Source organism: Emydura macquarii, unplaced genomic scaffold, assembly GCF_026122565.2.
Source record: "Emydura macquarii macquarii isolate MOO-44397 ecotype Brisbane River unplaced genomic scaffold, CSIRO-AGI_Emac_v2 contig_67, whole genome shotgun sequence".
Classification (NCBI taxonomy): Eukaryota; Metazoa; Chordata; order Testudines; family Chelidae; genus Emydura; species Emydura macquarii.
The window spans coordinates 3508454-3521240 of NW_027130204.1; the positions used below are offsets into that span (position 1 = coordinate 3508454).

Consider the following 12787-nt stretch of genomic DNA (forward strand, 5'->3'; position numbering starts at 1 on the left):
GCTGATGGCCCTAGATTTGGACTCACAAGCTGTGGGTTCAGTTCCTAGTCCTGACACTGACTTCCTCCAAGCCCTGGGCAGCTCATCTAGCACTTGTCCCAAAGCCCACGGAAGACAAGCACAGACTTCAATGTGCCTTGGGTCATGCCTTAAATCTCTCAATGCCTCAACTCCCCATGTGTAAAACCGGGATGGTGATACTTCTTTTCTCCACCCTGTTATGTGCCTTGTTTATTGCGAGTGTACACAATATGGAGCAGGGACTATTTTTTGCTACAAGAATGTGCATGTCCATGTTTGTATTGCACCAAGCACACTGTTGGTGCTTAAGGAATAATCTGTGTGTATTAATATATTGGAATTCGGTAGACTTGGTCCAATGATTGGAGCATGCAACTGTGAATCAAGGACTCTCTGATGCTTGAATTACCTTAGGCAGGTCACCCAAGCTTTCTGTACATGAGCTGGCCTTTCAGCGTCTGGTGACATAGGTCTAATAATACCTACCTACCTCAGAGGGGGTTGGGACAATAAAGGAACAAATGGTTGTAAAGTGCTTTGAGACCCTCTTTGAAAGGTGCAAAAGAAGTGGAAAGAATTCATATTTACAGTTCACCTAAAAGCTATTTTCTAAATGCAATGTAAATCTTGTAGTGACTTTCACTGCTTAAAATCATCTCTTTGTCACGGGTGTTGAGCGCATTACTATGAGATTAAGAACAATGTGTGATGAGAAGAAAGCAGAGAGACCTCAAACTTTGCTTCATAGCCACACTGTCATCTCACTTGCAAACGATTTTGTTTTTCAGATGAAGATTCCGACTCTTACTCCCCTCATTATTCCTTTTCTGAAGATAGTAAGTAACACGTCATGTGCAACCTGTGTGCACGTGAATTAACATTAAGCATCACTCATCTTGGCCTCTTAGCAAATTCACCAAGAGTTTTGTATATGTCTTTGTTTTAGAAAGAACCCAGCCTTCAGTGCCCCGGTCCAAGAGTGAAATGGACAACCTTGACCCTGACAAGGTTGTTAAGAGATCTGCCACTCTGCCACTTCCCACTCGTACTTCGTCGCTGAAATCCAGCTCAGAAAGGTAACCTGAGTGAAGGAAAAACCGCAAAAAGTTCTCATTAGGGAGGGGTGACTCAGATGCAAAGCTTGGACCTGGACTTGATGCTTACCCAGAATTCAGGGCAGTTTGGATCTGGAGTATAGCAAGGGGTTCTGCTATTCCTCTGATAGGTATTGAAACCCTGATGTGTTTCTTCATCATCCCAACCTCCCCGCACTCTGTCTGTCTATCTGTCTCATCCATGTTTTTTCACGTAGCTCAGGCGCTCTCTGGGGCAGGGACTGTTTCCTTTGTTACGTGTCTGTACAATGCCTAGCACACCATGTCCTGGAGTGTGGTTCCCAGGCACTACACCATAATACAAATATTAACAAGTATCCAGAGTTTCTCTAAACCGTCTGAGTCTGCAGGACTGAGCTGGAAGTCTCCTGAAAAAAGACCCTTCTAGAGCCAGTCTGGACTTGGAAATGCAGACACACGTGTAAATGGAAACACACACCAGTATGATCTAGTAGATAGGATGCTGGACTTGCATTCTGTTCCTGGCGCAGCTGTGGGACCTGAGATGAGTCCCTTCACCTCTTGTGCCTGTTTTTTTCCCTATCCTTCATCCATCTTGTCTAAACTGTAAGCTCTCTGGGTCAAGGACTACCTCTTACTATTGATTTTACAGCACTTAGCACAATGGGGCCCCAGTCTCGGGTTGGGGCCTCTAAGGCACTGCTTGAAATACATGTAATAGTAACTGTGTGAAGCAAGGATTGGCATTCATTTCAGGACTTGGCAAAGTTTGTTTGGGAAATGGGTCTAGCTAAATCTCAACCAGCTAATCAGCCCTGGAGGCCCCGTTCAACTCACTGTAAAAAGTCAATGGGAGTTTCAGGTCCTCGTCAGCGTCAGATACTGTTTTTACGCCTGTTTTTTAACGCCATGCATTTTGAAGCTCATTGTAACAATAATGAATGCATTTGCAGAACAGAGGGTGAGGAGAAAGCAAAATAAACTCTGAATACTTTATGCAGTGAATGGTGGTAGCCATGTCAGTAGGAGAAGCTCTCCCTCCGACAGCGCTGTCCACACCGGCGCTTCTGTCAGAGTATGTTGCGCAGGGGGGTGGTTTACTTACACACATGAGTTATACGGACATAAGTGGTAATGCAGAGTCAGAGCCCAATTAGTATGTTACTTTCTCAGGTGACAAAAACATCAGGACTCAGCTGGGGAAAACGTTTCCTAGGGTTGGAAGTGCTAAAACAATCAGGTCTGTCCTATATTGTGGAAATTAGACTGGTTGAATCCCCTAGAATATTTATAAAACAATCTACAAATGGTCTAATAAGGGGGTAGAACAAGCAGCCTTTCACCTTTTACCGGGTAACTCTTACCCAGTCCTGTCTGAACCAGGAGCACACTGGTGGCCTTGCAAAACCTGCCAGAATGCACTACTTCTAGGATATGAGCTGGAAATTGTGGGATAGGCTCCCAGAGTGCATTGCAGTTGAAATGGCCTAGGCAGTGCTTGTGTGGACATGGGGCAGAACTTAAACCAGGGTCAATGCTCTGAACCATTTGTACTTACAAGCCAGTTCAATACAACCAGATCAGATCTCTAATACAAACGAGCCCTTAAAATCTCACAGAAGAAGAAAGGTGAGCCCACATCACTGACTTCACCTCCAGCTCCAACCCTTTCCCAACATTCAGGCAGAGTGTGGGGGGCCTTTTATAGCTGGTGTAAGAGTTCTAGCCTAGATTCACTTCAAAGTCTGAGGGTGTTTGAATTCTGAAGACCTATCTCTAAGGCAGAATCATAGCAGATTAGGGTTGGAAAGGACCTCAGGAGGTCATCTAGTCCAACCCCCTGCTCAAAGCAGGACCAACCTCAGCTAAATCATCCCAGCCAGGACTTTATGAAGCTGGGCCTTAAAAACCTCTAAGAATGGAGATTCCATCCCCTCCCTAGGTAACCCATTCCAGTGCTTCACCACCCTCCTAGTGAAAAACTTTTTCCTAATGTCCAACCTAGTCCTCCCCCACTGCAACTTGAGACCATTGCCAGTAATGAAAGATATGTAAGTTTGGCAATTCATGGAAAAGCACTGAAAGAAACCTTCCCTGTCCTTTCAAGGGATTTTTAGCAGCTGACACATATATGCCAATTTAACTCTGTCTGCTATTACAAAACAAAAACCAACCCAACCCCATCTGAACTGCTCATTTTGTAGCAGGTTTCCTGCTTTAGATTAAAAAGTTCCCTGATTAAAGCTGGATTAATTGGGGAAGGAGCTTGTTCAAAGAAAACACTCATTTTGCTGGCAGTAGCAGAGTTCTGGACTAATTAGCCTCTCTTTCCTCAGGAATGATTGGGAACCCCCGGACAAGAAGGTGGATACCAGGAAATACCGGGCAGAGCCCAAGAGCATTTACGAATACCAGCCAGGAAAGTCCTCAGTTCTGAACAATGAAAAGATGGTAATGTTCCTTTTATCCTGCTCCGGGAGTTAGGCCTCTGATTCTAATATGCTCCACAGGCGTTGGTATATTTCCATTCAGATAGGTTTTCTTACACTTACATCGCCTATGTTGTGCAGTCCCATATATTTTCTTTGGCAAATGTTTGAGTAACCTCCTAACACAGTCGCTCCTCTAAAGCCAGATCCTGGGGTGCTGAAAGGGGCTTTGTAGATGTGTTGTTTTCTGTTTTAAGTGTGGATCACTAACCCTAGTTTTTAATCCGTGCTTGACACTGTGACCTTTTTGGTGGCTGGTTTGTCAGCTGTACTTACTTCTAATGCACAGTAATAGTTTATTCAATAGCATTTGAGGTAGTTGTGAACGCAGCAGGCCGGCTAGTGTTCAAAGTTTGTGTGTTCTTCTAATGCAAGCAGCTTTCAAGAAGTGCACAGTAAGTTTTATACTGTTAATGTAATCATGTAAGTGCTAGAAAATATTGAAGTGTTTTTTATTAATTGTATATTTTGGCACCTAAAGTTACGATCGTTCTTATAGGGGTATTTGTTTGAAAGGCTCAGTTTCAAGTGCTGATTGTGCGGTTCACAGTATCAATCTGGGGCAATGTGCTTGTTAATGCTTTGGAGCAGGATTGAGGAGTTGTACAGAGTATACAGTCACTTTTACTTTAAAATACAGTTGATAGGCAATTTAAAAGCAACAGAAGTACATGACTAAACTACTGAATAATATGTCTGACTCGGGGTTTTCCCCCTGCTCAATATTTGCTTTCAAGTTCCATAAGGCCCATTATTTTATCCTAGGACTAATTCTCTTTTCACACTAGTGTAACACCATCAATTTCAACTAAGTTACTCCTGGTTCAGGCCCAATCCAATGCCTATTGAAATCAGTAGTCATCTTTGCTGTGACTTCAGTGGCCATTGGATGCAGGACACTGGTGTAAATGAGAGGCGAATCAGGCCCCTTGTTTGAGTCTGATAGGAAGAGTCATTCCTGCAGCTCTGACTGGGGCAAGACCCCACTGATCTGGACAGGAATTTTGCCCAAGGACTAAAGGCGCAAGGCTCTGTGATTTAAAGCCTGATTCATCAAAGCACTTAAGTCCATGATTTGATTGGTTCCACTGTAAATTTTAATATGCAGTAAGCTCCAAACTTCTTGGGAGTCCATATGGAATGTGTAGAAACAGATGCATTGCATCTGTCTCGCCTGCAGGTAATGGCATTTCCTTTCTCCAATCTCTAGTGGTTTAAATAGGTTTACTCCAGACACTTGGGAATTAATCTCTGTGGTGGCCACACCATGCTACACAAAAAGTTTAACCATTTAACTTTCAGATGCAAGTGTTTCCCTTTCCACCCCCCCATCCCCACCACACCCCATGGCGTCAGAGAGTCTCATGGGTGGTTGTTTTGGGTAGCAGTCAGCTTAGGAAAGGAGATAATAAAATTGGAAGGATAAGAGGAATAAGGACAAAGGGTTAGCATTAAACTGTAAAGAATTGCTTGATTCTGGCTATTGTGATCAAAAGAGAGGGCTGAAGGCCAGGCCCTCCTTAATTGTAGCCCTAACCCTGACAGAACTCTCTCATTGGCCATATCCCTTTAGGATAAATCAGGTTCTCTGCTTTCTAAGGTTTTCTCCTCCAGGACCCAGAAATGCTATGGAAGTTCATCTGACAATCCTCTCCTTCTGTGAAAAGAACCATCTAGTGGTCTGAGAAAAGCACCTGGACGTTAGAAACTCCTAAGTTTTAAACCCTTCTCTGACTTTGGGCAAGTCACTTCATGACTATTCCTCACTTTTCCCAACTGTAAACAGGGGATGGTAACACTTACTCGCCTCCAGTACATCACAGAGGTGCTGTATTAGTTAATGGGTCAAATTCAGCCAGGGCATACATGGCCACAACTCGTGACTGATTCATTGCAGTGGAAGCTGGATCCACTTATGTAAGGGCTGAATTTGGGGCATTGATTTTTAAAGTCCTTCGAAGATGTTTACATGTGAAATTTGTCTAAGTGCTCAGTATTACAGTGGGAAAAAGTTATTTGCAGCTCTCTTCACTGAATTACTGTACAAACACCTTAATTTTGGGGCTGGATTCTGGACTGCACCTCGTTAGAGGCACTGCACAGAAGGTACAGCCCATGAGGAGTGAGGGCCAAGGGTGGTTTTATGCCAACTTTTTGCCTTTCTGATTTTTGGTTGCTGAGGGAGCCGAAATGACCACCGACTTAAGCAGCCTGGAGGCTGCTCTAACTTATGGAAGCCTCCCCTGTGTTGCCTACAGAATGTGCAGCAGTCCAGAGTCCCTTGTAGTGTTCAGAGCCGTGAGAAAACTCCCTCCTGCAGCCTGACTCTGACGCTTCTGCGCTAGTACTAGCGAAGTGGACAGTGCTGGGCTACTTATATTGACACCTGTGCATGGCTCCTACATGGCCCCCGTACACCACTACAGCAGCACATCGAGGCTGAGGTGGGGTCTCCATGTCCTGCAGCAGTGGCTGTACATTTGTAATACATGTAGGTCCATTTAAATCAAAGGTTCTAACCAGATCTCTCTTCATAACCCAGAGCCCAGGATTTATTCTCTCACAGCATCAAAGTATTCTTAAATAATTGTCACGTGTGTGTTAAAATAGATTTTAGGCAGGAAAGGGACCTTTCTTTTCAGCTGTGCTGTTACCTGTCCTATTTGGTTTTTCCTTCATTCTAGTTCTGTCTGATTCTCTAACATTTATTTGTGAATAATCCAAGTATATGGTCTCCCTATTCACCCCCTTTGAGATCTTTCAGAAATGTACTCTCTCTAATTGTGTCCTCTTTGGTTTAGAATACCACCTCTCACTCTGTTTGCTGTGTGTGGAACACGGTTTCTTGCATATCCATGTGCTGTTAAAGATGCAGTATGTTTAACACTGATCTGGGACTCAACAAGAGATCATTTTCATTTTTCAACCATTTTTTCCCCCGATGAAAATTCAAAAAATTATAGGCTTAGCCTTGAATCGGAGAGAGTGTCTAATAGTAGGAGCAAGGGACTGCAAATTAAGAATCCTGAGCTCCTTTCCTAGCTCTTTCACTGACTTGCTATGTGACCTTGAGCAAATCACTTAACCTCTATCTGCCTCAGTTTTCCCATCTGTAACATTGAACTCGTACTTAGTCACCTCTCTCCTATGGGTGCTGTAAGGCTTAGTAAATGACTGTAAAATACCCAGAGATCCATGAATGAAAGGTTTTGTAGAAGTGCTAAATTATTAGGCTAACTATCCACATTATACAATTGAGAACATTGAGACTGCATCTCTAATGGTCCCTTTCCTATGTATTCTTTACATAATGTTATCCTTCTCTTTCTTCCATTCCCCTATCACCAACTCCTTTAGACTCGGGATATAAGCCCAGAAGAGATAGATTTAAAGAATGAACCTTGGTATAAATTCTTTTCGGAATTGGAGTTTGGGAAACCGGTAAGTTTGCTAGCTGCAATGATCAATAAAGTCAACCTGCATTTGGTAATGATGCTGTTGCGACTCTACTCTAGTTCCCAGATACCGACTGAGTTAGCCCTACCAGACTGAAACAGGACAGCTCATAACTGGGCCTTGGCACTGACATATACCAGTAGCATGGTGACCATTTAAATTATTTTAAAGACCTAATATTTGACCTTCAGCTTCACAGGAAAACATGCCAACCGGTGAGGCAATATCACTCATGTGTCAGAATTCAGCAGGAGGTTTTACTTGTTAAAGATAGCAGTGATTGTTCTCATTAATTTTTTAAATCACCTTTTCCATTCTCTCATTCCCTCCTCCCCTAACAAGATCTAGGATGGCTGCTACTTACCCTATTAAGTAACTTTAAGTCAATGAAATTCCTTATTGCATTACAGCCCTGGGTTCTTCATCTTTGGTCAAAAAGTACCAGCTGTCTATAAACTGATCCTGACCCTGTTCCCTGCTCCTTCCCTTCTGCATGCAACCTGGTCTGTGCCAAATACGTGCAATGGTTTGCATCAAGAATCGCAGGGTTATTCCCAATAACAATCCCCTCCAAAAAGTTGAATCAAGAGAATCACATTCTTTTATTTCCAAGCTAGCTGCATGACTTGATTTCATAGCTATACGAATGATGAAACAAACCCTAATTATCCAATAAGAACAGGTGACTTTTGGAGGAGGGACAAATTGATTGTCAGGACCGTGTAAAATTTAAAAAAAAATGTATCCCCATGTTGTTGTTAAGAACTTCCGTGGAGTCTTACTGCCTGATTCTTATGTCACTTATTGCTGCTTTTACACTGGTGCCATTGCTTTGACTTCAGTGCAGTTATTCCTGATTCTCTCTGGTATCGCTGAGAGCAGAATCCAAGCCCACGGCTCCTCGCACATACTGTACAGGTTTCAGTAACTCAAATCCCATAAACCTCTTCCAGCAATTACCATTTATGGGCTCAGTCCTGTCCTCTTTGTGCAGTCCCTTTAACTTGGTTACAAGATCAGAGCAGAGACATGTTGCATTGAACACATCATAGGAGAAGATTGCTTTGGGGCTTGAGGAGAACTCCTGGGATCTCTGCCCTCCCTCTATGTCCTTGGGCAAGTCATGCTCCGCCTTTCAAATGATGCTCATCTATTCTGCTAGGATACAAGTGAGACACAATAAATGTCTGTAAAGCATTTTAAGAGCATTGGCTAGATAGTGCTGGGGAAGTGCAACATGGAGTTCTGTGCTCCCACGGACGTCACCCTCGCCGCCTTCAATGGGAGCAGAGTTAAACTAATGCTGAGCGCATCGGGAAATCCCACCCTGTGTCTGTGTCACAGTGTGTACATACAGTAAAACAAACACACCCACCCACTAGTTATTTGTCTAATTCTGCCCTGACACATTCACTTATTGCTCTCATTGGCTTCGAGGGCAAATTGCATATGGGCATCTGAAGACAGAATTTACCTCTTGGATCTATCTTAGCTTTAGTCTTGTGCCATCGTGATTTAAAAGAGACATGAGTCACGGTGGCGAAGCTTTCAGGACACACATCATTGCTTTGCGCAAGGCTGTGAGGAACCTGTCTCTGCCTACAGATGCTGGCAGCAGGTCATTGGCTATACAAACAACATGGCCTCTATGGCCTAGTGCAGATTTGTCCTCTCTGTATTCACATGCCTTAAAATTGGCTTAAATCAACGGTTAACATCTAAAAGAAAACAACGCTCTCAGACCTTGCTCAGACCAGCAGAAATGGGAGTTCCCCTTGCATTAATGAACCTGCAAGGGGTCTAAGCATAGAAATGAAGATGGGAAGGAGTGCGGCCCACCAATGCCTTCCAGCTCCTGCTGCAGTCCCAACAACACCCCTCTTACTACAATCCTGCCAAAGACTTCCATTCCTCCCACAACCGCCCTCTCTCTGTCCTGCATGCAGAGGAAATTAAGTTAATCCCAAGGGATCCTGGTGGAGAAATTCTTTCTGGCAGCTTAAATTTACGCGTGTGAACAAGAATCGCTGCAGGTAAGCACCTGACCCTGATGCTGTGTGATAGCTTTATTTACCCAACCAACTGCCCATTTTTTCTTGTATTCTGGGGCTTCCAGGAGTCCTCCGTAGCTGTTCCCTCATATTTTTGTCTCAAACATTTCTGATGCCCTCCTGCAGCAGCTCCTGGTAGCCTTATAGCTGTGCAGCCACACGGCCTGATGGAACTGCCCTGGGAGCCCACGATCTGTGCACTGTGCTGCAGCATTACATCAGTATCATTGAGACAATGTGTGATCTTCGAGTCTGTGAGTAATCTGCCCCGGCCAGAAATGGCTGCAAATTGAACAATGCTCCATGGAAGCTCAGCTCTGCAAACAGAGCTCTTCTGCTCACTTGGTCTAAAAGAGTGGCTGATGGCTCTCAGCGGTAGTACTTCTCCAGGCCGCTAGAAGGTCAGACCATAGAAAGCCACTTGCTGCTAAATCATGTGTTTTAATCAGATCAGTGCAATGTGAGACTGCCGGGCGATGGGATTTTCAGACATGCGCAGGTTGGCCTGACTCTGCTTCCATAGAAGTCAATGGGAGAACTCTGTCGGTCTGATACAAAGCAGGGGTGACAGGCTGCCCCTGGTGCAAGTGAGTGCAGATTCTGATTGGGTCAGGTTTTGTATCCCCTTTGCTCTGACCTTTCACGAGTCTAAGTGATTGTGCCTGGTGCAAAGCAATGGAAAATCAGGCCCTTTGAGATCCCTTGTTAACATTATTTTGAACTGAGCAAATCCCAGCAGTCATCCTGGGATGGTAGAAGTGAGGGTCAGTATTTCCAACTCATTTCTAGCCAGTCCTGTGGGAATTCTAATGCTGCCTGTGCAGACAAAGCCCCAGTTGTTTGAGTGGGAATCTCTATTGGGTCCCTGTATAGTTTAGGAACTTATTCAGCATGGACTCCTGTTGGGTATGTTGATGAGAGGTTTTCACCTCACGCCTCACACACTTATTCTCTCATTCGGATTTTCTCTGACCTGTGCACGGGTTTGACATTCATTCAATAGTTCCAGTGTCTTGTCAAACTCCCACCAGCACCTTCACCCAGACACTTTTCGGGCAGTTGCAATTTGGCTCTTTGCTGTGATACTGGCAAGCAGCCGTTGGGAAGTGGAGACCTGTCCTGCTCACAAGACCCCCGTTGGCTCTCTGCAGGGCTGCCTTCCGTAGCCCTAATCGGTGGTGACTGGCAGCCGCAGACGAGACCTCTTGGGATTTGTAATAGCCATTTATAGTGTCTGCAGCCCAAGAGGTGGGAGTGAAAAGTAGAAATATGCGTAGTCCAGAAACCCAGTCCAGCCAGTCCTAGAACTCTGGAGAAATTCAGAGCAGGATCGATTGCAGCTCAGTCCCAATTCCAGTAAAAGCGACATTGGCGAGCACTCTCGCTCGCTCTCAGGGGCTCACACACCACAGCCTTGTGAACAGTGTAAACACCTAGGACTGTGCCCGGCTTGTAAGACAAGAAGTGATTTTTTTTCTGTTTGGTAACATGATCAGCAGGTTTATTCTGGAGTCACTGAGAGAGAATAGTTACAGAGTCTTTACAGCTGCTTCAATCAGACATGGGAGCTGTGTTGTTGAGGGTGTTTAGCATGGCATTATCCAATTAGCAAGGGAAATCACGACAAAAGTATTTCATTCCAAACAAGCTTCTGTAACATTATTGATCCCACCAAAGTTGCAACTTTTTCAAAGGTAACAATTCTGCTTAAAAACAAACAACCCCCCCCTTCCAAATGTAGGGTGAATTTTGTTTCCCAAAGTTCATTACACCCCCTCCCCCCAAAAAGGTGAAATGAAAAATAACACCTGTGCATTCTCATTGCTCTACAATGCGAACCCTGGACATTCAGCCATTTGTTAACATGGTATGTATTTACAGTTGGGAGCAGAGATGGAGGGGGGTAAAGAAATATATCTCCTTTTTATTTATGAAAGCCCTTGTTCTACCCCTTCCTTTTTAAAAGAAGAATGAGCAAGCAAACACTTTTTTCTTACTGTGATTTCTTTTCTTTTCTGTTAGAATGCTTTACAGCTGCCAGTGCCTTCCCTCTGGGTGGTGCAAAATCCATGAAAACACCTTATGAAAATAAAAAATGACTTCAGACAGTATTTAAAACACCCCCCAAATTGTGCATGTGCCCTTGGCCTTCCATAATCTTTTGTATTTGTGCTATAGCAGATTGACCTTTTTTCTCTTTCTTTTTTTAATTTTATTTTCAGTGTTAATGCAAATCCCTAATGTATGCCCCTCTGTTCTAACCCAGTTTCCATATTCTCTGTGATGTCTTTCCTTATCTTCATTTCCTCATTTCCTCCTCTGCTTTCCATCAGCCTCCAAAAAAGATATGGGATTATACTCCTGGAGATTGCTCTATACTTACTAGGGAGGACAGAAAGGTAATTCTGTCTCACATCTGTTGTACTGCAGTATGCTCTGTGTGTGTGTGTGGTTTTTTTCTCTGGCATCGCTGGTTTGGGTTTTGTAGTGTGTGGGTAGCAACTATGTTTAATTTGGCTTAAACTCATTATCCTAACAATTAAGTTAGCAAGTAATTTGTTTCGATAAGCAGTTCTTAAAACATAATCTGCCGTAAAACTGAGTGGTTGTGTTGCTTTCTTGACCTGCATTGATAATTGTACTAACAGCATATTGCATCTATATTACAGTATGATCTGTTTGCTTTTTTGGTTTTTTTTTCACAGGTGGGTTTTATGATACTTAAAGGTTTTAAAATTAGATTCTAGTAGGCCTGGTGCATCTCTGAATTTAAATGTTAAATGCTTAAAACCATTGCATCTGTGATTATTGAAAAGTGATTCATTACTGGTGAATGTCTGGCTTATCTGTACCATCTTTGTCTTTTTTTCAATAAAAAGGCTCTTTTATTTCAAAATTAACATTCCTTTGTTTTCCCCTAACCCTAAGCATTATTTTTCCCATTCTTCTTCTCCTTCTTTAACCAGACTGATCTAGAAAAAGACCTCTACCTCTACCAGACTGAGTTAGAGGCAGATTTAGAAAAAATGGAGAAGCTTTATAAAGCGCCAGATAAAAAGCCACTGAAGGTATTTCCTATTCTTTTCATGCTGCCAAGCCCTGGTTCCAAACTCTCTGCTCTAATCTATTCACTGCTGGATGATTATTAAACGAGGCTGGGGTAAATAATGGCCCTGACTATTCTGACTGCATGGCTTGCTGTGTAGCTGTCAGAAATGATAGAACATGATGCTGAGAATCTGGCTCGAAATCCATTTCAGCAACAGTGTTTTTCCTCCCCCCTCCCCCCCCCCAACCATCTTTTTTAGGGTTTGTTTTGAGCTTGGTGTCTCTACAAAACCCCCTTGCTATTTTTCACATGAATAGGCAGCGGCAATCGGCTTAAAATTCTTGGTTGACGTCACGTTATCATCTTGTGCCTTTCAAGAGATCTGCCTTCCCACATTTTTTTCAACATACCCCACTCTTGTGTCAGGACGCTGTGCCTACCCCAAGATCTGGATTTTTTTGCAAGAGATTTTATGCAACTGTCCTTACGCTGCACTTGATGCGGCCTTCTTGGGCAGAGTAGCGGTCGCCGCTGTTCTGATGAGCTGTGGGATGCAGGCCATGATAGACTAGAAAGATTAATTCGGTAATTCTCCAGTTACTATTATAATTTTTTTGAAAGCTGCAATCATTTTGATTGGGCCTT

The 12787-nt window shown here is 43.5% G+C and overlaps 1 protein-coding gene across 50 annotated transcripts in view; it reads left to right on the plus strand.

The window, feature by feature from the left end:
• The window catches only part of SORBS1 (sorbin and SH3 domain containing 1), a 225097-nt gene that overhangs the window by 173007 nt on the left and 39303 nt on the right, over positions 1-12787 (plus strand). For 47 of the 50 annotated variants that reach the window (XM_067538183.1, XM_067538355.1, XM_067538176.1 and 44 more), the window contains 6 exons: positions 810-857; positions 968-1097; positions 3434-3548; positions 6944-7027; positions 11427-11492; positions 12060-12161. In XM_067538183.1, coding sequence (XP_067394284.1) covers positions 810-857; positions 968-1097; positions 3434-3548; positions 6944-7027; positions 11427-11492; positions 12060-12161 — 545 coding nt within the window. The remainder of the gene's footprint in view (positions 1-809; positions 858-967; positions 1098-3433; positions 3549-6943; positions 7028-11426; positions 11493-12059; positions 12162-12787) is intronic. The other 3 variants (XM_067538197.1, XM_067538222.1, XM_067538251.1) reach the window with 3 other exon arrangements.